Source organism: Vanellus vanellus (assembly GCF_965231255.1).
Source record: "Vanellus vanellus genome assembly, chromosome: 6".
NCBI classification, from domain to species: domain Eukaryota; kingdom Metazoa; phylum Chordata; class Aves; order Charadriiformes; family Charadriidae; genus Vanellus; species Vanellus vanellus.
In genome coordinates this window covers 54440833-54467870 of record NC_138911.1, presented here as the reverse complement: position 1 = coordinate 54467870, position 27038 = coordinate 54440833, and the positions used below count along the sequence as shown (strand labels likewise).

The window sequence follows — 27038 nt, the reverse complement described above, 5'->3', positions numbered from 1 at the left end:
GTGATTGGAAGCAGTTAGGTTAGCAGGATAAGTACAGACAGTAGTTGGAAACATGATCTAGTTATATTGATGTCTCCACTCAATAATGCAGAGTCCTTACTCCCACTGAGGTCAAGAAAAATATTGCTGAAACAAGACTGAGGAAGGCTTCTAGGGTTTGGCCGAGCAGTTGTGATGCATAAACTGTGTTCACAAGAGTCCCACGAGCCATGAGTGCAAATGTGGCAAGGGGAGAAGAGCACTTGCTTACTTTTGGCACTGCCAAAAATAGATATTATTTGGGGAGCATTCTGGCATGTATCCCAAGCTAGTTACAGCTTGACCTGCAGGATCAAATGGGATAAAAGTGGGTTGTCTCAAGTATGTCACTAGCGACAGACAGTTGTCACAGACAATCCAGAATCATAACTTTAAATGCATATGCACTAGTGTTTTATCTAAAATAACTTATGAATATCTGAGCTCTGTGTGGAAAAGGCCATTTCCCAGCAACTCTGGCTGCATCCTCATGCCACAGAGTATGTGATGCAGAATGAATGTCAGTGCTGTGGGCCCCTGATTTCTCTGCAGCTCACCTGATTTTGCAGACAACTGTTAACCATTTTTCTAAAGTAAATGAACTAAACAGAAGTATATAGATGGATATGTATGTCTGTGCTTTCTATTTTGCATGGTTTTAGATCATCTGAATTGCTGTATTTTCTTGTTGCTTTGGATGATGGGCTGTAAAAACTGAGGAGTGAACTCAGGTGGGCACTGGGCATCTATAAGAAATTCCCTGTGGAACAGGACAAGTAGCTTCTTATGTATCTGTTAATAACATGTAGGAAGGAAAACTGAGTTATCTTAGGTGACTTTGTCTTGGGTATAGCCGTTGCAAGTCTCCTGTAAGGAGATTAAAAAAAAAAAACAACCCCCAAAACCCCCAATAAAACTTCATTAGTGCTTTTAAAAACAATAGATAAGAAATTACTTATAGAATGTTTTATTATTGCAGTAACTTCTTCAGCCAGCTCTGGACTGGATGTCATGCTAAAAGACAGAAATGAGCTCAGCATTGATCTATAAATTAGCAGTTGCCTAGTGACTCATGCTCCTGGCATACTTGCTTTATGCAAACAAAAAATAGCACTATGCAGTAATGGATATATGCCAATTTTTTGTCAGGGTCATTGTCCTAGAGTTTACAGCAATTTTTGACATAATTTTTGACAGGGAGTGTAACTTGAAAATGGAAAATGTCCATGTAAGCAAGGAACTGTTCAGAAACCATCATCAAAGTACCCACAAAGGAATGTTGCTATAAGAGGCGAAAAAAAACACACCAAAAAAAAATCTGGCCCAAAATATATGAAAATAAGTAATGTAGCATAAGATAGAATTTGTAGGGCGTATATTAAATGGGTTAGAAATTGGCTTAAAAGCAGATCTCAAAATGGGAAAAAATAATTGTCATGATTATTAATCAGTTTAATGAAGCTATCTAATCATTTTATTGGCCATCCAAATGGTAACATAGGTCTCTGCCAGTTAAATCTGCAGATGGCAAAGGCTTGTTGAGTAGTAAGTAATGATGTTACACCTACAAAATTATTTGAATCACCTAATTAAATGGTCACAGTCCAGCAATATGCACTCCAATAAAACCAAATGCAGGCCGATACCTCGGGGCTATATGGATTACAGCCACACGGTACGAAACCCTGTCTTGAAATGCTTTGACTCAGGAAAGTGATATAGGGTCATTCATAGCAAAGTACTTCAGCCTGAGGTCCCACTGTAGTGCTCTAGTTAAATTAACCAACATGATCTAGGGGCTTATCAAGTAGATGAACACAGAGAATAAGCCAGGGAAGGGATTTTTCTTTTGTGTGCAACACTGATGAAACAGCTCCTGTAATGGTGTGTTCATTTAATGTGTCTTCACTCCAGGCAGGGAGGCCACAAACTTAGCCATAGACTGGAAGCAAAACCTGATGATACACTGCTGACAGACCCTCACTGATGAAAGGAAGGTTGAGACTGAACTGAATAGTAATATGTAGATAGCTATGGAAAACTACAGCTGGTTACAGAGGGCTTTTGAGTCTGACAGGAAGAGGCGCAACAATATCCAGCCACTGAAATTTTAAGTTGAACAATGTATTGTAATATGCATGTAATGTGTTGTCAGCGTTAGTGGGGGTAGTGTTGTGTCAATGCCGAATTCTTCTGTACCATTAATCTCAGTGGGATCTGAGTTAGGTTAGAAATCAGCACCTGTAAAACTTCATCCTGATATTTTCATGGACAATCTCAAAAAAGAAGTTGCAAGATTTGCTTTTTAGTAATTTCCACTTTATCTTTCCTTGTAATCTATCAATAGTATCCAAACCCTTTGAGCTTTTTAAATTTTACAATCTGTATTTTTCAATGCTTATGAATGGTAAAGTTAATAATTTCTCTAGGAGGGAGGTCAAATTCTTCATGCTTTCTGAAAAGGATCTGCAGATATAGGAATGCGAGTGTGTTTCTCGTCTTAGTTGTGAATATTTCCAATTTTTATGAGAAAAACTCTGCTTGCACCAGGACTTTTTCTTGTCTCCATCCTTTTTGTCTTTCTTTTCTCTCTATGCATCGAGGGCCTCAACAAGCTCCATTGAAACAAAAGTAAATCTTTCATGGGACATGGTGTCATTACAGGCTCATGAAGTCACAGGAGAAGTAATTTTGGCTGTAATCTGCACTCCATGTGTACTCCTATAGCTCCACTGAATCCCATGGAATGATGCTAGTTTTGTGCCTGCTGGAGGCCAGAACTGTTTTATGGTCATATTCTTGCCTGCTATTGGCAAGGCGCAGGGCATTAAACCCACACCACAGTATGTGTGGAAGAATCATTTCAGTCTTATGAAGCATCCCTATAAATCACCTTTTCCAGAGCCTGGTTACATTGAGATCAGGACCACTTGTTACAAAGTGGTAGGAAGAAGCAAACAAAAATATTTAATGAAGTCCTTGAGCATATTCTACAGTCACACTGTAATGTTGGTCACCAGAGGTCTCTAGGAAATGTGAACCTCAAAAAGCACCACAGAAGTAGCATTGGAATATATTTGTACAGTGACTGAGGTAAAAGAATTGCGCTTGAAAGCAACAATGAAATGCAGTGAGGAATTTTTACCTGCTTTGCTTTTCTTGCATTTTTCCATGGTGACTAGCGTATCTCTTTGTCTCCGAGGCACAATGGAAATTGAAAACCTGCTGGACTGGAACAAGTGCAGTCAGCTTCCCAGGATGAAATAATACCTTAATTGGTCTGTCTGCATGGATGAAAAAGGGCCGAGCCCTATCATCCCAGTCTGAGAGATATAATGAGAAAAACATCCTAGATCTGATATCAGCAAATATTCCTGGAGCTATTTGTATCTTTTCATGAAGAGACCTGGTAACATAATTCACAGAAGAGGGATACTGTAAGACTTATGTATCAAAACATTGTTTTAAGCATGTGATGAACTTCCTATATAACTAGCTTAAGGAAATTGTAAAAAAAAAAATCTTGCTCTTGTATTTCTTTTTTTATCAAACTTTTTTTTTTTTTTTTAAATCACAGAAACAAGACTAGCAAGCACCTTGAGAAGTCGCCTAATTCACCTCTTTGCTCCAAGGCAGAATGGACTTTTTCCAAACCTTCCCTGTTTCTGTAACCTGTCTTTAAAAGCTTCTGGTAATGGAAATTCCAAAACCAAAGGCTAATGGCAAATGTTAATTGCAATGAGCAGAGAAGGTTAGTGAGTGCAAGAGAAAATAGTGGCATGCTCAATGGTACTTTGATATTACATCACCTTTTAGATTTTGCTGTAGGAAAGAAAGAATCTGGAAGTTTCTAAGGCTCAGCTGGCTGTTTCAGGAGCTTCCATCATTTCTCTGAAAGATCTGTACAGGTTTATATCCCTTTATGTTCCTTAAGGAATACATTTCTTGTTCAAATTCCTGAACTGAAGATTGATAGTAGGAAATGGAATGAGTGTGCTTTTGACTTATTATTGTGATAGAGAAGACATTCCCCCCCCCCCCAATTTATAGTTTTCAACAATTTAATATATTGCAAACCTCCAAAACATAAGTGTCAAACCCCTCAAAACACAAAGCCATTTTTGAAATAATCTAACAGGGAATCATATTTAGCTTTCACTAGGTCCCACTATAAAAAAAGTTGTAACACAGTCTAAAGGACTCAAAATTACAAAAAATATAAAATTAATATTCTAAGTTAATATCTGAATTAATAAGTTAATGAAACATCCTAAAGGCTGCTAAACATTGTTATACTTTGGGGAAAAGGAAGACTGAGAAATGATCAACTTGTATTACTAGCAAACAGTTCTACTTTTCAAAGAAGGAATTAAGGGTCTCTGTTTGTGTTATAGTTAATGAAAAAAAAAAAAAGTTCAGAATTTCTGCCCAGTTCTGAGAGCCACAATTGATGTATTTCTTTTGAAAAGATGCAGCAAAAATGTGTCTTTAATTCTTTTTCTTGTATCTCCATGTTCTAGGGCAAAAATATTATGTACGAGTTTCTGTTATGGAAGTGACTGTAATCTGGCAGGTTGAGATACTGATATTGCCAAAGCAAAGGAGAATTTTGAGAAGCCTAAGTGACTGAGTCCATCTGAAATGTAGAATAAGTCCCTCAATAGATGTGCCAGGCCTGTGGAACCCCTGAGTATCAAGAGGCCCGACAACTGCCTTCAGTTGCTCTGGGAGAGGGATTATGATTGCAAAAGTGCAGCTGAAAGGCTACACTCACATTTCTGGGAAATTATGTGAGCAATATAATATACCAGTCTTCCTGAGCACAGTATAGAAACTAGATACTAGGGCTCAGGACACTCTATAATTTCATTTTTGGAGTGAAGAATGTGTCTTTCTCTGATGAGAAAAGGTTGGTTCTATTGGTTCTCTGACATCTGATGTTGAAAATCTCAGGTACACACCATTTCCAAACCTTCATCTTACCACCTCTCTAATAATTTGTAAGAATCACACCTGGGCCTCCTTGCTCTTTTAAATGCAACTGGAAAAAGAATCATAGAATCATAGAATGGCTTAGAGTTGGAAAGGACCTTCACGATCATCAAGTTCCAACACCCCTCCCGTAGACAGGGACACCTTCCACTAGAGCAGGATGCCCAAAGCCACATCCAGCCTGGCCTTGAACACCTCCAGGGATAGGGCCCCAACAACCTCTCTGGGCAACCTGTTCCAGTGCCTTACAACCCTCAAAGTAAAAAATTTCTTCCTAATATTTAATATAAACCTGCCCTCTTCCAGTTTAAAACCATTCCCCCTCGTCCTATTGCTACATGCTCTAGTAAAAAGTCCTTCTCCAGCTCTCCTGTAGGCCCCCTTTAGGTACTGGAAGGCTGCAATAAGATCTCCTCAGAGCCTTCTCTTCTCCAGGCTGAACAGCCCCAACTCTCTCAGCCTCTCCTCATAGGAGAGTTGCTCCAGCCCTCGGATCATCCTTGTGGCTCTCCTCTGGACTTGCTCCAGCAGATCCATGTCCTTCCTCTGTTGGGGACTCCAGAGCTGGATACAGTACACCAGGTGGGGTTAACAAGAGGAAAGGGGCAGAATCACTTCCTTTGACATGCTGGCCACACTTCTTCTGATGCAGCCCAGGATACGGTTGGCCTTCTGGGCTGGGATTGCACATTGCTGGCTCATTTGAACTTCTCATCAGTCAGCACACCCAGGTCCTTCTCCTCAGGGCTGCTCTCCAGCCATTCCTCGCCGAGCTTGTATTTGTGCTTGGGGTTGCCCCAACCCAGATGTAAAACCTTGCGCTTGGCCTTGTTGAACTGCATGAGGTTGGCTTGGGCCCACCTCTCCAGCCTGTCCAGGTCCCTCTGAATGGCACCCCTCCCCTCCAGCGTGTCTACCTCTCCAAAGAGATTGGTATCACCAGCAAACTTGCTGAGGGTGCACTTGACCCCACTGTCCATGTCGCTGACAAAGATGTTGAACAGTACAGGTCCCAGTACCTACCCCTGAGGAATGCCACTCGTCACTGCTCTCCACTTGGACATCGAGCCGTTGACCGCAACTCTTTGAGTGCAACCATCCAGCCAGTTCTTTATCCACCAAGTGGTCCATTTGTCGAATCCATGCCTCTTCAATTTAGAGACCAAGATATCATGTGGGACAGTGTCAAATGCTTTGCACAAGTCCAGGTAGATGCAATCAGTTATCTTCCCTTGTCCACTGCTGCTGTAACCCCTTTATAGAAGGCCGCCAAATTTGTCAGACGACCACTGCCCCCCCTCCCCCCGCCCCCCCAAATGCAAAATAAAGGGGAAAAAACCACAGAAAAAGCAAAAAACACACATAAGGGCCACATGGTCTAGTGCCAGTGAACATTAGTTCCCAGAGTGGGCTATCATGGGTGTGGATCTCAGAAGAGAATTTCCAGCCACTACAACCAAGAAGAGAATTTCTCCATTAGAAGAAACACAAACATTGACAGCATCAGGTGCTTTTCTTCTTGCCAAAAAGATGAAAAGTGTCTCCCTAGAATGTTAGCTGTACTACTGCATCATATTCTTGACCACATCTTCAGCCAGCTTTGACTCAAATTATTTCTTTTATTAAACTAAACTCCTCATAAGAAGCCCACTAGAGCAGCAGTAGCAGACGCCAGGTTGCTATCTACAGCAAAATGCACGTGAGCAGAAAAAGTGCCTTCTGGGATTAAGAGGGAAAGCAGACATAATGAAGACTTGTTTCTTCATTGTGCTTCCCACAGACCAAATTTATTCCAACAGATGCACATAAGATGGAAAGACATGCTAATTAACAGCTTTTTTTTTTTTAATGAACCTGTACTTCGGGACCTAATTAGCCTTCTAGTTAAGGTTTATGTTTTCTGTGCTTTCAGAGGCAAAGGTGGCCAAATTTCTGTTTCTCCAAGGGTTATGTTCATGTATTTCAAATGCTTGAAAAAAACTGCTTCAGATTTATGAATATTTATTTATATGGTCTAGGTATACACTCTAGATGATAAGAGCCCTCTTTCACTACAGCTCTGGGGAATTACACAGCACAATAGATTCTGCAAAGACAGAGAAGGTAAAGGGAGCACAAAGGTTGAAAGTCATGGGTAAGACCATTATACCAGAGTGGTGGAGAACAGTCATGGTTGTGAGACAATAAACAGAGCGAGAACAGAACAGGAGGAGTCTGGGAGGAACCACAGTAAGAGCAGAAAAGCCAAGAGAAATAGCCTACAGTTTGTATGTTGAAGGAAGAAAACAGAAAATATTTAATGGAAAACAGGGATGAAAGGAAAAAAAAATCTAGAGAAAAATGTAAAAAAGAAGTTAGCTCGTTAGATTAAATTGGCTATGAGGATAAGATAACTTCCTGGCAAATATATGCGAGTACTTGTTTGTATCATATCTCAGTAAATTTTGGGGAAAAAGATATGTATGGTAAATAGTTGTGCTGGAAGAAATTGAGACTTAACACTCTGCTGTTTGCAGCCTAATCCACTGGATTTACTACCATGACACATGTACTTTTAAAAATTCAAAGCCATGCTGGCAAGTAAATTCTTCTCAATTTTTATGCTGCAATTTGTGACAATTAAGATGTTTGAAAACAGTTAGGAAAACCATGAAGGAGGCTGAAATGCTGGTTCAGGGCCAAACTTGTACTAAATTTTACATCAAGTCTGACTTCAGAAATACTCAGATATTTAAAGATAATTGGATGCTAAAATGTTCGCTGACTCATGACAGCAATGAATAAAGGCACAGAGGAAGTGTATGGTACTGTACTATAATGGTGGTAGCATGTAGCGAATAAAGACTTAAGGACTGTCTAAGCATGTTTGAAGCACGAGCTCTTAGCCTCAAGACTACAAAAGTAAAGGACAGAGGTTAATTAATTTGTTACTGTTACTTGGCTTTGGTAATGGTCAACCACAAAGGATGCATTAAAAAGGCCACCCCGCACCCCAGCAGCTTCTTGCAGTGTGACAGATCTATGACTGTGCTGCCACAGAGGTAATAAAGACAGGCTCAGGCAGCAGCTTTTCTCTTCCAGAACTAGCTCTCATTTCTAGGGAAATACTGCAAAAACTAGAGAGGAAAGAATGAGAAAGATGTTAAATTTGGCGATGATAATGAAACTCTCAATATTGGACTAGCATCAGGTTAGACTGATTCTCTCTTGCAGGGCAGATTTGATTGCTTTTATAATAGAATTATAAAATGTAATGGAAAGAAGGAATCAAAAATCTGCCTTGTATTTGATGGAATGTGTATTTGAAACAGATACCTCTCGAATCTTAATTCAAGGGGATTTAGGTGGGGGCACTGTCACTAGCAGAGTGGTAACACCTGTACAAGATCTTATTATGAAACTGGCCATTGATCAAGCGAAGTCTTCAGCTTTCCAAACAACGAAATCTCAGTTTACTGTTTTGACAGGTATTGCTGGAAGTACAATACAGTTCTGCCTCAATCAAATCAATTACAGAGAGCACAGGAGTATGGAGACGAATGCTGCTTCTGCTGCAGGGAAAGGAATGGCTATGCTGATTTTCCTATCCAGATACATCCTGTGAGAGGAAACATCAAACACAGTCCACACTGTCTTGATCTGTTCCACTTAAAGTTATGGCAAAATTAATCTGCCTGCATGACATTTGTCCCTGATGATTATTTATGAGATTATGGTGTGAGAGACAAATCAGAAATTGGTGATGTGTGGATGAGGAAGCAGCAAACATTGTGCAACATGCTCTTAAATTCTTGTTCAATAGTTAAAACATTCACTGTTTCCTGACTGCAGTGAGCTTTGGCACTGGCAGTACACCTGGCAAAACCAATTTCTTCTTTCTGTCTCTTTCTAATGCCTCTAGACTTTCAGTCACCAAAGGAGATATCAGAGGTCCAAGTTGGGTGGAAGCCAGGCAGAAAGCAACAGCTTCTTTCAGCATTAGTTTACACACTGTTCTTAGTCTCTAGTCTCCTGGGGTTTCAGCTGGATTCAAGATACTTATGTGGGTTAGATCCTGTTGCCCCTCTCCCTACTGTTTCACCAAAAGAGGAGGCTATGGGCCAAAATGGGCTATGGGTAAAAAATCCAGGCAGCCTCTCCAGTTGTTGGGACCCGCCTACAAAGCTGCAAACCCTGATCTCCAGCCTCTCCCAAGGGACCCAAGTATCACGAGATAGAATCAGCAAGAGGATATCTTCACCTTTTTGTCCACAAGGAGTTCTGTCACTCACCATGCCACCAGAGAAAGATGAACACAATGAGAGTCAACTTAGAAGACATGGAGATGCTTCATGCATGCCTGGGTTTAGGGTTCATGTGATGTGCATCCTTGTTTGCTGTGCATGTCTGATGTGGTCTCTCTACACAGTATGCAGTCCAGCCATGACATGCCAGTCCTTACTGTGCAGAAGCAATGGCTGTGGCATATCCGGAGTGATATTTCTGTTGCTGGAAAGTCAGAGTCTGAAGAAGACTTATGCCACCATGCTTCCTAAAAGGCAGAGTCTGCAAAACCAGAGGACACAAATCACTAAAATTATCTGTGTCACAGCAAAGTTCAGGAGCATAGATTTAGTTCTGTGAGAAGAATTAGCAAGATGGGCATGAAGGAGGGAAATGGGGGGGAGGCTTAGTGAGCTGAGGGGCAGAAGAGTGGAAAATGATGATTGAAAAGAGGGGGCACAGGGGTCATAGTGTTCAATGGATGGATCCTCCCAGTAATGTTCACGGGAGATGTGATGGATATGTGCTGCTCGACATATTCATAAATGCTGTGGAAAATGGAGAACAGTGGTGTGACCAGGATTACAAATGGTGCAGAATTAGTCAGGTTAGTAAAAACAAAAGCTATCTGCAAAGACTTGCAAAAGGGACCTCATAAAATTTGAGCAACTCAATGGTGAAACAGTAGATGAAACTCCATGGCGATAACTGCAAACTGCTGCACATGAGGAGAAACAGCAGTGACTACAGATATGCACTGATGAGCTCTAAATTACCTATCACATCTCAGGAAAAAAGATCTCGGAGTCATTGTGGCTAATTCAATGAAAATATCAGTTCCATGTTTGGGAGCAATTAAAAAAGCAGACAAAAAGTTAGAAACCACTGAAGGAGGAGACAACAAAACATTGCACTGCAGCAGCAAATCCCTAGTGTACCCACACCTTACATCGTACCAGCAGTTTGGCCTCTTCCCAGTTCCTTGTTCACAATTTTTTTTTTTTAAAATATAACTAGAAAATGCTCAGGGTAGAGTATGTAACATGAACAGCAGTATGGAATAATTTTCATATGAGGAGAGTCTAAATAGATGTGCTCCCCTTGGAAAGCAGATGACTACATCACAGAGGCATATAAAATATATAAAAAATATATATTTATATATAAAAGTATATAAAATATACCACACAAATGTCATGATGATGTAAACGGGGAACAATAGCCATTATTTCTCACTGTATAAGCACATCATGAAATTGCCAGGCAGGTTCAGAACAAACAAAAGGCAGTATTTCTTCAAGCAGCCTATAATTAAATTGTGGAACTTGTTGCTACAGGATGTCATGGAAGCTGAAAGCATAAATGAATTAAAAATGTGATTAGACAAATTTATGGATATACCTCCATCAAATGTTGTAAAACAAAAGGATGTGGTTTCAATATCTGGCTCAGGAAATCTTTCAGCACAGATTGCGGGAAATTTGCAAGGATATATTGAGAAAGGACAGAGGATTTTCACTCCTTGTGAAAGGGAGTGATTTTTGCTGCAACTGCGATAATCAGCTGCAACTGGACATTCTCAGAGACGGGATCCTGAGCAATCCTTTGGCTTCACCCATTATGGCCGTTTATAATTCTTACTTTATTTCCTTTCTCTTTTCCCTTTATCTGTCTTTAGTTTTTATGACCAAGCCACTGGATTAGCTAAAATTCCCAGTAGCATTGGTCCTGGCTGACCAGATTTTATAGCCCTTTTTGACTCCTGGGAGTGTTGGACAGTTTACCCATGACTTGTCTTAATGCTTGGCACCTGGTAAAATGGGGAGGATTTTTAACTAGCTCCTGGGTGCATAAGCCATAGAGTTTGTTTTCCTTGATGCAAGCTGGAAAAGTTTTTGAAGGCACTGCTAGGCGAGTGTGGGCAGTTGTCTCAGGCACACAACAGACTGGAGTTACAGTTCTAATTAATGGTGATGTGCTCCTGGAATGACTATGATAGTGCATAACAACAATAGCTCATGAGTTGAGCTAGGTTGAAAAAAACTGTATTAGAGCTACTCTTCATGAATGAATTTCCATTATCTAAAAAAGCACTTAAAGCCACAATTCTAAAATGTGTAAATGATCCAGCTCTGCAACAGGATGCAAACGCCAATTGGGGAAAAAAAGAGCAACCAGGAAATGGAATTTGGAAATTTGTTTTAAAAAATGAGCTCTCTTGTAAGGTGATACATCTGGGAATCACCTTGCCCCTCCTCCTCCCCATATTCCTGTTCTCAATGGGAGGCAGAAATGTTAGTGAGTACATAGAAAAGCAGATGTTAAGTGAACAGTAGCAGGAAAAGGAAATGACAGTGGTATATTGAAACGGAGATGGGGATAGTCAATTTGATCTGCATATACAGAGGCATTAAGTCATGAAGTCTCTTTTAACATAACCATAGTAAAATCACATTTACAACACTGCAGCTAGTTTCAGAAGACTGTTGATAAAAAAAGCAGAACAACTTACACAGAGTTTAAAACCTACAGCAAAATGAAAATAGAGAGTGACTTTTGGGAAGCTATGAATACATCAGCAAAGAAAACACCAGGGAGGCGGAAAAGTTGTTTAAGCTAAAGTACGCTGTTGGCATAAGAACAAATGGCTGTAAACTGGCCATGAATAAATTTAGGCTGGAAATCAGAAGAATTTTTCTAATGCTAAGAGAAGTGAATTTTTGGAACAGCTTTCCAGTAGAAATAAGAGGGACAGAACACTCTACCTTATTTTAAAATGACAGTGAACAGTTTATGTGATATCGTTGCCTGAAATAGAAAAGGACTGTGCTTGGCAAGCCAGGAAGTCCCTTATATTTTTGTATTTTAAGCAATTGTGTATTATAAGATGAAGGTAGATTTGAGAACATAAACATTTGAAGGGCAGAGAGAGAAGTACTTTCTTGAGAAACTTTCTCAGAGTGAAGTGGTTATGCAATATTTACTCAAATGAAGTCATGGATGACTCATCATTTGGGTTGTCTAAAATAAGACCGAATAAAGCAGTAATCCAGGTACTTTCAAGATGTGCCCTGCAGTAGCTAGTGTAATGAACAAGGCAATCTTAATTGGTGTGTCTTCATCATGAGTCATGTTACAAGGCCTTGAAGGTTTAAACCCTAGAGCCTGGATATACACAGGGAGATGGATTCTCTTCAGTAGTTGCTGAGAAGGAGGAATTAGTGACCAAAAGTCATGGTTGTTGAACTGGGGACTTCTACGTCCTCACCTCATCTTGCAGGCAAGTGGTGTCAGGTTTCCACGTTGTTGGTATGAGCAGTGTCTACATCCTAGAGAGAAGACTGCAGGGAGGTATGCATTTCAGAAGGAGCTTCAGAACCAAAGTTTCCAGCTACGTGGTTTGAAGTGTTATGAAAGAACCTCAGATTCTGAAAGCAGGGGGCTTCAGGAGAGTTCACATAATTAAGGTACTAACCATGGAAGTCAGTACTTAAAAGATCAGATCTCAGGTATAAGGAGTGGCCAGTGCAGACTACAAAATTAGCTTCTAATTTTAGTTTTATCTTCAAACTGCTTACTTTTTCTCTCTGAAGATGACTTTTTTTTAAATATTAAGCTGCCATCTAATCTTGTGTTTCACTTTGGGAAAATAGGAGGTTGGAAACAATCAACGATCCCCTCTCCTCTTTCTCAGGCACATAGGAGGGTCTTCTGTCTTCTGAATGACAAACATAGCAGTGGGTTTTCTGTTGAGAGCTGTTGGAATATTGTTTTCCAGATCAATGGTGAAAGTGGTCATATGGAGACTGGAACATGTAGTAGGACAGAAGAACAGGTCAAAATGCTTTTCTCTTACAAGAACAGTCACTGGTACTTAGCTTTAGTGCATCTTAGAAGTAATAGACTGGATCCTTTGTGGCAACAAAGGGCAGCTAAGATGACTGAGGGCTTGGAGCATCTGCCTTATGAAGAAAGGCTGAGAGAGCTGGGACTTTTTAGCCTGGAGAAGAGAAGGCTGAGGGGAGACCTTATTATTCCTTACAAGTATCTAAAGGGTGGGTTGAAGGAGGATGGAGCCAGACTCTTTTCAGTGGTTCCCAGTGACAGGACGAGGGGCAACAGGCACAAGTTGGAACATAGGAAGTTCCGTTCGAATACACGGAAAAACTTCTTTACGGTGAGGGTGACAGAGCACTGGCACAGGCTGCCCAGGGAGGTTGTGGAGTCCCCTTCTCTGGAGATTTTCAAGACCCGCCTGGATGCAGTCCTGAGTAATGTGCTCTAGGCAATCCTGCTTTAGCAGGGGAGTTGGACTAGATGTTCTCTAGAGGTCCCTTCCAACTCTGAAAATTCCATGATTCCGTGATTCTGTGGCATATCACTGTGGCACTAGGCACAATACGTGTCTCAGAGAGTGCCATTATTACACCAACAGGTAATGGCTTCACAGTGGTGTTTCTAGTGAACTAGAATAACAGAGGATGAAGATTCAAATTCTAACTTAATTGATTGTCTGTTTTAATGGAAAACAAGCCATAGTAAAAGCAGACATATTTGGGAAATCAAGCTCTCCAAATGAGTTTTCTGATTTTAATTCAAACTAAAGTTTTGATTCTTTACATTTTGACGCTTGCTCCCATGCATATCAGTAGAGGTAATTTATGCACTGGGGGCATTTAGTATCTGGCCATGTCCACTTATACAACAGATGTCAAGCAGTTACCCTTTATTCTTAATGTACAATCAAATTGTTAAAAGCATTGAAATTCCAGGCTCTGCCCAAGACCAATGGATGAATAATTAAAGTAAAAAAGACTTCAAGTTCTCACATTTCTTTTTCGTGAACTCACTTGATGTAACTTTCAATACTAAGAATACCAGAGCTGGACAAAACCCTGTCGGCAATACTTTCACCAATAAAATACAGGTTTAGGATCATGAATTATTTCCTACCGATTCTGCTGAACTGCTTCAGCTGGAAGATGGAAATGCAAATCCAGAATCCAAACCACTATTTTGAGATAGTGTCATTTAAAATGTTTAGTTTTCATAGAAGTTATCCTATTAACCAAAACGATTTCAAAACTTATTTTATATGAAATAGTGAAAATTTAAAGATGAAAAAAAGAAGAAAAAACCCATGTTTCCACCATTAATAAGCACAAAGGCAATTAAGCTAGTAGCTTAGTACGGCTGTGAGTAGGAGATGCTAAGAAAGTTCTGAAAAGTCAGAAAAAAACAGAATCACAAATGATTCTTCCCTGTTTCCACAAGTCAAACCTCAAGCAGCCTCTTCACAGCTTTTAAGTTTTCAACTCTATATTGAATCATGTGGTCACTTACTTGGTGTTCATCTCATTTTGATTTCTCACCCCTGGCTGGAGAGTCAGAGTTGCCCAGATTCCCCCCTTTCTCAGAAGCCTCTTTAGGAATGTCACAAGAATTGTGTATATATTAGGGAGGAATCATTCATGTTTTCCAGGTTAATTTTGTCCAGAATGTGGACAGTATTGTGAAACCTGTTCTACTAACAGCTGAACAGAGGCAATGCTGACCTGAAATGCTTTCTATTAGCATTACAATCCTCCTTCCATTTGGAGTTCACCTTTCTCAGGCTGTCCTGGGACACCAGTTACCCCCCCTGCCCCCACATCTATCTCCAGTTTGCTTTGTAGATTGAGATCCTAGAGCTCAAAAAGCTCCTGCTGCCCAGTGTAGAGGATGGTATTATGGGAACATACAGTCTTTTCACCACCTAAAGGCAGGCCTATCCTTAGGAAGGGTTGATAAGGCTTCCAGGTGTAAAGCACAGAAAATATTCAACTTGTTTCACTTGTTTCATTTTTCTCCCTAACTCCCCAGGCTGTGTGAAGGGCAAAAGCTCATTTCCTCTTACAGCATCTCTCACTAGCTCTTATCTATTTCTGTTTTCTTATCTATTTCTCTACCATGTTCAGCTGTAATGAGTTGATAAGAATTCAGATGTGGAAATTACAATGAATGGGACGTTGTTTTTTTCTTCTTGGGCACAATAAGGACAGATTCTTTATCTGGGAAACTGATTCTTTTACTCTGGAAAGCCGTCCCTGTAATGCTGCCTGCGAGTGGAAAACCCCACTTTGTTGTCACAGAGATGAGTCGTAACCTGTAGTTCTGTTTTCATAAACATAACATTGATGGTCAAAAGTTGTATGTTGATACATACTGTGAACTTTCCAGGGCAGTGATTCATCTCAGCATTTTGAGGAAGGTAACATTTTCTTTACAGTCCAGCAGAGGGCCCTGGATCTGATTTCAGGTTTTTTTTTGGGTTTTTTTTTTTTTTGGCAGAAGATGACTTTATACAATGGGGCTGTTCACGGGAAACCAGCAAAGCCCTGTTTTCAGTTCAGGTTTTGATTTTTGTGAAAGTTAAGTTACATTACGAAAAGAACATGCCACAAGTTACAAAAACAAGTAATCAGACTTATTTACTTGTCTACCCACTCCACTGCAAAATGCAGAATAAAAAGGATGATTTTAGGGGTTATTTATATCAGGGATTAATCCTGCCTGGTTTTGCTTTTTCAGCACTGACATCAGCTAGAGTTTGGTGGATGTAGGCTTCTGTTCATTGCAAACATTTAATTCACAAAATAAAGCCACAGATGAGTAGAGCTGGTAAGAATTTGCAGGTTGTTCTCTCCAATTTGAATAATGTGATATACAGAATGCCCTACAAAGTGATTTTGAAATGTAAAGCAATAATGTTCCCTTTGAAGTGCTGATATCAAGTGCTAAATGATATATCAATTAAATGCAAAAACAAATCCCATCCCTCCAAATATTATACAAAAACAGCTTCTTTGAAGTCAATGGGACTAATTACAAATATAAAATAGAGCCTGGTTCTACAGCATTTCTGTTAACTGGAGTTTAATTTCATGAGTTTAATAAAAAATAGATTAAAGGTCTCAGAACAACTCTAGCTTGGCTTCACACTGGCAAAATGCAATCCCTGCCTGACTCAGCCATCTGTGTGCCTCTATCACACAAACACCTCAGAATTGTGTTTAACTTTGCACTGCAGACCATTACAGTTCTCATATCATAGATGAGGTATGTGGGCACTGACTGCCAAAGGGTTAAATTCAGTATTATAGCCGAACTAGTCAGTATTATAACACTTAACCTTTAGGCAGGTAGAGCCAACTCAAGAGGGTAACTAGACACATCTGTTATTTGCTGTCTATTTTGAGATAGAGTAGCCATGCTTAGGGTCGACTGGGTATGAGCCAGCTAATGAACACGCAACGACCTCTTGGTCAGATAACTTCTTCTCGTAAGAAATATTTAAATGAATAATTAAAATGGAGAGTTCTGAGCCTGATTTTGATTTATTGGTTCGCCCCAGTGGCTACTGTATAGATGTGCTTGGTTCTTATTTGTATACAAAGCAAGAAAATTAGGTCTGTGCTATAAGAAATGGAAGAAAAGATGAGTATGGTGCTCATTAGGGGAATATAAGTCCCAGCTATCAAGGTTACACTGAGGCAGCTATTGCAATGTTCAGTTTTATCATAGGCGGACTTATCTGTCCTCAGACCTCTTACATTAAACTTGATCTCTCAGGTTACCTATTCGCACCATATCTTTAGATGAATGATGTGTAGATATGTGTAGATATGCTCATGCAACTATTAGAAGCATTGCTGATTACCTCCAGGTGACAATTGCTTAGAGGTATCTCTGGGCACAAAGCAATGTGTCTATCATCAAGAACATGTTCCCTTTCACTGCAGTTTTGTCAATATTTGCATATTGCAGTAGTTCTGGGTCTTAGGGATGGTGGATGTGCCTCTCAGTTACATTAAAAGGTGTAATCTGTTGTGTGTTTTAGAAGTGATTGCAGGTCTTATCTCCATAGGCTGATTCTCTGATAGCCTCTGTGCCATGCCAAATCCTAGACAGAAGCATATTAGGCCATTTCTGTTTCTTCCAGCATGCAAGCTGTAATCTTTAGCATCTATGAGTTTCCAGAGACATGCAAACAGTACATAATGAACACTCAGAGTCTGACAAATGCATGTACTGTATCAGCATAAATCAGGACTCAAATGCTAACCTCTAATGGACTTGCTGTGGAGCTGTGTAAGTGCACGGTGCACAAATACCTTCTGATGTAATGCAAGGGAATGAGAAAACTGTTTCTGCTTCTCTGGAAGCTGGCTGTATCTTTTAGGTACCAACCGAATTATCCTACGATGGAAGCAATTCTGGTTAGATCTTTGTTTCAGTTTCTTCAGTTTGTCCCAAAAGCAAATCTGTGGATATTTTAATTGTAATTATTTTTATTGTACTTTTGCTGTTCTACCAGTATCAACACCATTGCCCATATAAACTTCTGGTCGCTGTATGATCTGTTCAGAGATCACATAGACTATCTGGTCTGATACTTTCTTTTCAGCTGGACCATTAGCAGTGTAATTAAATAGCACCAGACCCATTGGTATCAGTCTGAATGTTTTTCTCAGTGATGACTGGCCTCTGAAACTGCTCTGCGAGGTCTTGAAGAAGGAAGTCCTGTTCCGTGCAGCTGGGAATCTCTGATGGGACGAATTCTAATGCTGCTTCTTTTAATAACCCTGGGCTGGGCTCCCAGGATGAGCACTGTAAAAAGAGAAAAAGATTACTCTTCTGAAGATGCTTGTGAACAGCACTTGCAATAGCACGCAGAGGTCCTGCTGCTTGCAAATAATATCACCAACTAAGATCATGCATTCGCATGCAGACTTCTGGTTCAGTGTCCTCCAGGACAGGGAGTCATTTCAATAGACATATGCTGGAGGTGAATGCAGAGCCTTTCAGACATAGCACTTGGATGGCAGTTCAGCTACCAAGCACTGCTGAAACTAGGCCACTACTGGATGTATCTTGCATATGCGGAGCTCCCACCTACTCACCTGTCTACTCTGCTCAGTTCTCCTTCTCTACAAAGAGGTTGAAGCTAGGAAGAAGGGGGAAACAGGCTGTGTTTTTCAGAGGCCTGGTGGGTTTTCTCCTCTCTGACACCTGATACACGCACATCCCATGGCTGTGCCTGCTCACGTGGTCAACAGTATTGCTGTTTAAGCTCCTGTCACTGCATTTCATTGTAAAACTCCCCTTTCAGAGAGTCAGAGGTAATCCTCATTGCTCCTAGAGCGGCTGTTGATGTGGAGGGGATGAAGGACAGAGCAGTCAGTCAGGCTTACTCAGGGAAGGCACCACCTTTAATCACATTTCATTACAACTGGAGGGCTAGAGATGCTGAAAACTCTCACATGATGTGGGAATTAAAGGGCCAGGCAGGGACTTTATACACTGCCATAGTATGGCTATAGCCAGGCAGACCTCAGAGCAATGAACTGTCTGCTAAAGGCTATGGCTGTGAGCTTTGAAAGTGAAGGAAGGTTAAATTACACAATATGCAGTAAAATTGCTACTATTTAGACTCCGGTATTTTTGAAATTGCACTTACTAGTGCACTTACTAGTTGAACCGATGTCCTCATTTTACATCATGTGGTAAGCGGTGTCCCTCTCTGGGATATCATGTTAAGAGCTGCAGTTTTAGACTAGAGTACCTGTCTCATCCCTGCAACTGTTCATTACAAAGGAGAGCACACCCTACACAGCTACAGCTGTTTGTCTGTGGAGGCTGTTATTACACCCGTACTCAGAATTCTGTCTTTTCTGGGCTTAATCAGTTTTGCTGTTGCTTTCCTGGCACTGGAATTCTTGTGCTTTCAGGAGGAAAATTGGATCTAAGTCCCACTGGCTGATACAGAAACTTACTCCAGGTTATAAAGCAGTGCTGGGATAGGAGCCCATCTGGTGTGTCCCAGGAGTGCTCTGGGGGAAGCAGAGAAGTGGGTGATGCCTTGGAAGCTCTCCAGGAGGTTGGGGTACCTATTTCCAGACAGACCTGAAGCATTGGCCTTGGCAGTTGCAGCAGTGGGAGGAGTAGATGAAAAGGACCTGCTTCATTGCCAGACCTTGTGGACACGAAGAGGGAGAAGGTATGAAGAGCAAAGGTCCACGGGGCTCCCTCAGAAAGACCACTGTGCAAAAGCTCCTTGGTGGACTGAAAGATGATGGATAGCCTTTACTCTGGGGAGAGTCACCACCATGTGTCTGCTTTTATCTTGGGCCATGTGCCTCTTTGTAGTGACAGTTTTGAGTAGTTTGGCTTGCCCAGGAGGAGTTGTTATTCTCACCAGGAGTCCAGCCTTGCCTTGGGAGTCATGATAGCTCCCTGTGCCTTGTGGGGCAGGCGTGTGCCTGGTTTATCCCACAGCATAGTTTCTGGGGTTTCTGCCTGGCTGTGTCTGAATGAGATCTGATTGCATGCTGTGGAAGGAAATTCATGGATGCTGGCCAGGCCAGTGCTGTCATACACTCTCAGAGGTTTGCAGGTTCAGGGGAGAGAGTGTGTGACACACATGGAAACCAGGTGGTCTGCAGTGCAGATGTGGTGAATAGAAAACCAGACTGTAGCTGCTACAGTGCTGGAGTCTTTGCTATGGGGTAAGGGGAGGTTGTTTTACTTGTCTTTGTTTTCCTATTTATGTCACAAGCCTCTTTTCTTTTCTTTTTTTTTTTTCTTTGCTTTTTCCTATTGTAGTTAATTTATTCTAAGACCTCAAGAATAAATCCTCAAGGAAGAGGAGATGATTTTTTTCTGTTGCTGAATCAGTTGATATACCCTGCCAGGTCCTATGCTCTTTGCCGGTAATGTTACATCTGAGACCAAAAATCCCCTCGAGGTTCAAAGTCACTTTGGCCCAGCAGCATACATCAGCCGCAGAGCACAAAAGGCTATAATGGAAAGAGAAGCAATTTGTGTGTATATGCTTTCAGACTTCATACATTCAGAGACTTATAATGTCCAAAGGGAAGAGAGAGAGAATTAAATACCAATGAGCAGAGATAGATGAGCCTTGTGCAAGTCAGTTTTCAGCACAATACAATACAAACTACTGGGAGCTTTTGTAAATTCATTGAAAACAGAGGGAAATCATCTTTGTTCCTTTATCCTATTACTTAAATTCACACCTCTCTTAAGTACACATTTGATTAAAACTTCATCCAGCCCAATCTTCCTGCAGGGATCTTAAAAAAGCCTGTAAAATCTCTAGTGACTTAACCTTATACACGACAGCCCAGGTTGTGCCAACTTTCTGTACAAACTTGCAAAATGGATCGATCAAGCTTTCTGAGTATCTGTCCTGCTGTTGCTGTTGTTTTTTGTTTTTTGGTTTTTTTTATTCATCCTGGTAAACCAAAGCTTTGCTATCAGAAATGTATGTACCACACCTGTGATGGTCAGTGGGAGCCCAGCATTTGTATCCAAGGTTTCAAATTGGACTTGGACCTCTAGTTTCCCACACAATGTTACGTGGTGATGAGCAGGGCTGATTGTATTGTATGAGACTGTTTCAGGTCACCTGGGGACTGTATTGGTGAAATAAAGCCCTGGGTTGCACTACAATTGGGATCCCTGAAGCAAAAGCCACTATTTTTCTTTATTTATATATTTGTCTGTGCTTGTCCCCATTTCTCTTCAATAAGCAGAGCACACGGTCCACACTCTTTCCTCTCAGTCTTTTACTATAGTAATACTGTCTCTGTTCATGCCAGAAACCCTCAGATCACGATAACCTTTTTGGTCTGTAGAAATGAATCATTCCTAGCGTGTGTGCACACATTCTGATGATGCTGCATTATCAGAAGACCTTTGTGATGGTATATTGCTCACACAGCAAAGCTGTCAGGGGCTTGGTGCTCTTACAGGCCTTCTCCTGAACCCTCCAGTCCATTACCGACCCATGCAAATAGTATCATAGGGCTGCCCCAGAGAGTGATGGACACAAAAGAAAACTGGGGAGTCTGAACAAGGACATGTATTAAGATCTATGGGAAGACATATTTTTGAATACTGTATATCATTAACATAATTAATAGTAACTTTGAAGTCATCAGAATCTTGCTGGAATCCTAATCAGAAAATATATGGTGCATGAAATGGTACATGTCAAAGGAGGAACCATGAATTAGGTAAATTCGTCTCCTTTGCTTGTGAGGTGAGCTTAAGGTGGGGGATTTGGCAATACAAACACGATGACTAAAATCACATGCTACTGAACTACAGCAAACACTGTCCTATTGACATAAACAAGTAAAGAAAATCCAATGAGCCTGTGCATATAAGGCAGGTTGAGCACACTGGAGGGGAACATTTTCACCATTGTTCCATGAAGACGTTAAATAATGCTTAATTAATAAATGTTTTATGTATGAATTACAGAGGAGTCAGCGTTCACAACATGGGGTTCAGCAGACCTGCATGGTTCAGGCAGCTTTTTCCATAATGGCACCCTCAGTTAAAAAACTTGACACTGGCATAAAAAATATATTTTTTTGTCTATTTCGTGTGTCTTTTGAGTATGGATTACCTGGGAATAACTCCCAAATAAAGCTGAATTTGGTAGACTATGTTCTGTGACACTTAACTCTGTAATTGTTTTAACAAAGCAGTGGTAAGAGATTCCTTGGTATTCTTTACCCTCTGGACAGCCATATTTCAGCCAAGTGGTTTGGAGTAGGTTTCTTGTTCTAGCCCAGATGGTCTTGCATGCTGTGTTAGAGCATATGTTACCCTGAAGGTAAAATGACCTATATAATAATTGCTGATCTTGAAATAGGGCGCAAAGCATAGAGAAGGAAGAAGTGGGTTTGATGTCACTGTTTTTCAGTAATTAAACGCACTAGGGAGCTCAAAACAAGAAGTTATTGGTAGTTAGTTGCACACTGTTTGTTGAGATCTGCCTCAAGTACTAACTCGCCAACCTATACCATGAGTTTTCAAGTATGGCTATCAGGGCAGGCAGAGCCTCAAGAGTCCATGGGACCTTGTGTGTACAAGTGCAGTTGATGATGGTATGTCATGAATCATGTTTGCAGAAGCTGTCCCACAAGACATCAGAGCTTACAGGGCAGACAGAAGACAGTACACTTGGTTTATAGCTACTTCTGAAGTATTTTTTTCATGACAATATAGGAACTGTCTTGTGATTTCCCTTTTTAAAGCCTAATCTTGCTGGTCTTAGCCTACAGTATCTCCACAATAGAATTGTACCATGCAACCCCAACCAGAATAATGTCTTATTCTTTAAAATCACCCTTGCTACTTAGAGCTTGAGACAGCAGAGTTTATCTGAATTCACAGCAGTCACTTCACTTCCAGTGTGATTTGGCTAATCTTGAGTATGTTGCTCACACTGGCAGCTTTGGCTGCAAACTTCCAAAAGGACACCCCTGTCCCTGGTCCACCCCACTGTGCTGAAGAGCCCATCTTTGAAAGGCCATGGGGAGCTGGGACTGAACAGCATGGACTCAGGCAGCAGCAGGATGGCTCCCAGAAATCGGTCCTGGACTGGAGTGAGGATAAGGTTGGTGATTGCCCAGGAAGATAACACAAATGGAAATGCTGGAGACTACTTCTGAGGCTCTTCATCTTGCACTGTGGGCTTATCCTGAATTTCCTCCTCCCTGGCCTGGAGACAGTAGAAATATGTTAAGTTTTCAAACCCAAGCATAAGCATGCTGGAGCTGGAGAGAGTTTGAAGCATGGCTAGGGATGCTGTGACATAAAGATCACAGGTGGAGATCTGTTGCCTGCAACAGGAAAAGAGCCAAATGGGGATGAAGTCTCTTGGCTGGGGCAATTACTCTCCACTTTGTAGCTTGACTTGTCACATCGCAAGAGAGAGATCCTCCTGCAAGACAGTAAATCCCTTACTCTGACCTGTCAGTGCTGAAGCTCTGTGCAATGCAGGAATGGTCCCATACCATTTACCTGACTCTGTTACCTCATCTGTGAAAGGATGGCAAGGACACTGGTTCCCAGCACACCTGGGAAGTATCCCAATCCCTCCCTGTACTTTCACCTTTGCTATGTCACGCCACTGCTGCTCTCAGTAACAGCAAGGATCCCTGAGAGTTCACACCGCCTCCGTAAGCAAGCAAATACAATGGCACACCAAAAAAAGGAAAGAAAAAAAAAAAAGGCACACAGACACCTGCTGTGAGTTGATTTTGACAAGTGCCATTTAGATGCAATAAGCTGTGATCATCTCTGTGGCATGGCTATAAACAGAAAGGAACCAACTGGGGAAACAAACCCAGGTGCTCAGGCACAGTGTGGCTTATTCTGCTGTGTCGGGGAGCTGATGGAGAGAGGGGGGAATGGGGAGCTTTTCGGATGCGCTTCGCCATGGGCTGTCTTTCCCCTCTCCACCAAGTCTGGAAGTGCAGGAGAAACCAGAGGCGTTCCCAGGGCAGGCGCGTTGCTGTGCCTGGCTGCGGTGCTCTGTGGGATGCTCTAGAGAGAGGAGGGGATGCAGAGGAGGGGGATGCGCACTGTGTCGGGGACCGCAGGAGTGGAGAGGGAGGCGTGTGCCTGCCTGGAAGGGGGCATTTCTTTGCTTATCCACACAAGCCGATGCCTACCCTGCTGAAGCAGTTAAACGGGGGAGAGCAGCAGCCAGGCTGGCAGATTCCTGCCCTGTGATATGCCAGCCACAGGGTGACGCAAGGGCTGGAAGGCTCCAACTAACAAGCCATTTTCACCTGCGTAATAAGCGCTAGTGGAGATACAGCAACAGCAGCAGCAGCGGCTCCGAGTCCCTGCAGCCAGACAGACTCCAGTGCGGCCGCAGCACCATCCAGCCCTCGGCAGCCACTGCAGCTTTTTTGGTGACTCCCGCTGCAGCCTGAGAGCAGGAGACCAGCGGCCGCCTTGCAGGCAGCATGTCAGCCCCACCGGACCCCCAGGACCTGCTGCTGGCGGGCACTGGGGTGCACTGGGCTGCGGATGGGGTGGACCAGTATGCAGCTGGGGCTCCACTGCGGGATGGAGATGGGGCTCAGCAGCGGGAACAGCTGGTTTTCGGCTCCGCCAGGGAACACCCGCCCGTTGCCATGGCGACTGCATCCCCAGGTAAAAGGCGAGGGGTACCCAGGGATGCTCAACAAAGGGGCCCTGGCAGCAGCATTTCCTGGTTGTCTTGTCCCCGTCCCTTCTCCAGTTCTTCTCCCAGCCTGGCTGCTTGGAAACATTACTAACGAGTTAGTGAGCGCATATAGGAAAACAGAAAATAACAAGCAATTGCGGCCTTTGCAAATAATAATTTTTGCTGATGTGGGGGAGGGTGACACAGACCCCAGCCAAGTTCCCCAAAGCTCTTTGCAGTTTGCTAGGCACAGGATATCCAGATTTCAGTCAAATGTTGGAGGGCATTTGATTTCACCTGACTTGATGGGGCTCTGTCCTCATTTGTTTTATGCCTGTATACATCTGGAGTCACAGATCTCAAAGGAGTTGCTTCAGCTATTCTGTGTGCACCTGGAATTCCTGCATGCTCCCTTATGTTATTTCAACATCTACCTTTTACTGGAGTGCCTATTCTGAAGTTTTTGTATATTTTCTGCATGCTTTTGCAACATGTCCATTTAGTTGTGGACTTTTTGTTTGCTGTGTTTTCCTCCTTTTGCTTTTCTAGGTGTATTTGACTTAAGGTGCCTTTAGTTTAGCTAGGGTCTGCAGGTTCATTGATTTTCAGTTTACTTTTGGGCTGTATTTGATTTCCCTTGGCTTAGGGTTCCTTTCTTTAGTGGTTGTATTGATAGCAGGTGTATATCTATTAATGAACCCCAGGTTTCAGCTTCCAGTAGCTCGTGGTAGAAATGTTTGGGGAAAAATGACTCTGTTTCCTTCTTGGTGACACTTCCCTACTTTCTTTCCAATTGCTGCCCATCAGAGAACCCAAATAACCGAATAACCCAGCCCTGTGGAAGCTGGTGGATCCCATCTAGATTCCTCTTCACTGGGAAGTAGAGGTTTTCCATTATGCAGCCTGACAGCATTAAACTTGTCTTGAGTAAGTTGAGGGTCAGGGTTTGGGACAGGAATCTATCTCTGTTATGCAATAGCTGCAGGAGCATTAGGAGCTGCGTTTTTGGGCTGAGTCCTTTCTAATCCCTTCCAGTCAATCAGCACAAAGAGTAGCTGGCCAGAAACATAGTCTGCGTGACTACGTGTATTATTCATTTATACCCATCTGCATGTTTTTTTTCAGTGTCTGAGTGTGCATCTGTGCATGTGTATGCTTTCAACATGGATGTTTCCCTGGTGCTTTTCTATCTGCTTGATGCTACTGAGTTCAGTAGTAAAACGCCCATTGGCTGATGTGGGAAATGTTTTGCTGTTTTGTAGCTTTGGGCAGGCAGCTAATCTGCTGATGTGCTGCTCATTCGCTGATCTGAGTGGTAGGTTGTGAAACGTGACTTTTTACTGGAGAGGGAGGCAGATGGCTTGTAATGTAAGACTGTTCTAGGTGCAGGGGGTGTGTGTGTGAAGAGGGACAGGATTTGGGTCTCCAGGTAGGGTTGCCTCAACAGTATAATGACATGAAAAAGGAGGAAAAGATCTTGTGAGATTTTGTTGTTCAGTGATGGATAAAAATATGGCCATGCTGAATCTTAGCATACAGAACAAAGAGGGTTGGTCTCTTAAATTGTGTAAATCCCCATTAAGTTGAATGACTGATGCTGCTTACATTTAACGAAAGCTTCTTCAGGCTTAACCTGATCTGTAGATACCGGCTTATAGAATACGGAATAGAAAGACAGAGAAAAAGAAAGAGAAAGAGAAAAAGAAAGAGAAAAAGAAAAAGAGAATGAAAGAAAAGGAAAAAGAGAAGCAATTAAAATACTTTTTGGCTTTTGGAATCCTCTGCAAAGGGGCTTTAGACATGTTTGTTTGCAAGTGTCAAACTGGCAAGGTGGAGATAAAGTGAGCAATACAGAGCATTTTTTGGTGTTTGTTAGCTGTGGATTGACAGAATGTCAAATTAGCAATAACATAAGAGTAGTAATGTTTTTTAAACATTTCCCATTTTGTTATCCCTGTTTAATAAAGTAATTGTTACGTGACTCTGTGTGTCTAGCTGACCATGGCAGACAGACCAACATCCCAACCAGTACAGTTGCGCACATGCAGTTTCCTTTTCTTTTTGTGGCTGCAGCACCTGTATTTCTGTTCCACGCTACCTAGACAGCTACAGCTCCCGCTCCCTTCACTGGGGGAAGTAAATAATTTCCCTGTTCTCTGTGTGTGACTTAATATTCTTAAGTTGCTGAATAAGAGGTCTGTCATATTGCTGAATATCTAAAACTGTAAAGTATTTCAGAAAACTCTTTAATTCTCCTGCTGAGAGGGGGATTTCTGTGTGTTCCTAAGCTGTAGGAATGGACCCAGCAGGATATACCTAGATTCAGCAACTAAAACACTGCCAAAAACTGCCATAAACTTACAACACTCCCTATACAGTGGGGCACCTGGGGACACTTTAGACAAGGAACAATGCATCCAAACAAGAGTGAACTGGATGGTATGTTTTCCCGGTAGTTTACCGACACATCCTGTATCTTCATCCACACCTCTCAGACCAGCCCTTTTTGTGAAAGACATGGTTCAGCTCTTTGAGGCAAGAGCAGGGTTTGGAGATTGAGAGATTTTCCCAGCATGAAAATAACTGAAAATAAATGGTGGGAATTTATCTCAAGTTGTACAGAAGTTTTCTTATACAACCTAAAAATTTGCAAACTTTCCCTGAACTTGGCTTTTGTTTTAAGTTTGAAAACCAGCCAGGGATTGTTGAAAGGTTCAGGAATACTTTCAAG

General features: G+C 41.8%; 1 protein-coding gene across 1 annotated transcript in view; it reads left to right on the top strand.

Moving 5' to 3' along the window:
- Positions 1–24104: 24104 nt before the first annotated feature.
- Positions 24105–27038, top strand: part of RTN1 (reticulon 1) — a gene marked incomplete at both ends in the record, with an annotated part of 125059 nt that continues 122125 nt past the window's right edge. The window contains one exon of the mRNA XM_082485906.1: positions 24105–24294. Within this exon, the coding sequence (XP_082342032.1) occupies positions 24105–24294 (190 nt within the window). The remainder of the gene's footprint in view (positions 24295–27038) is intronic.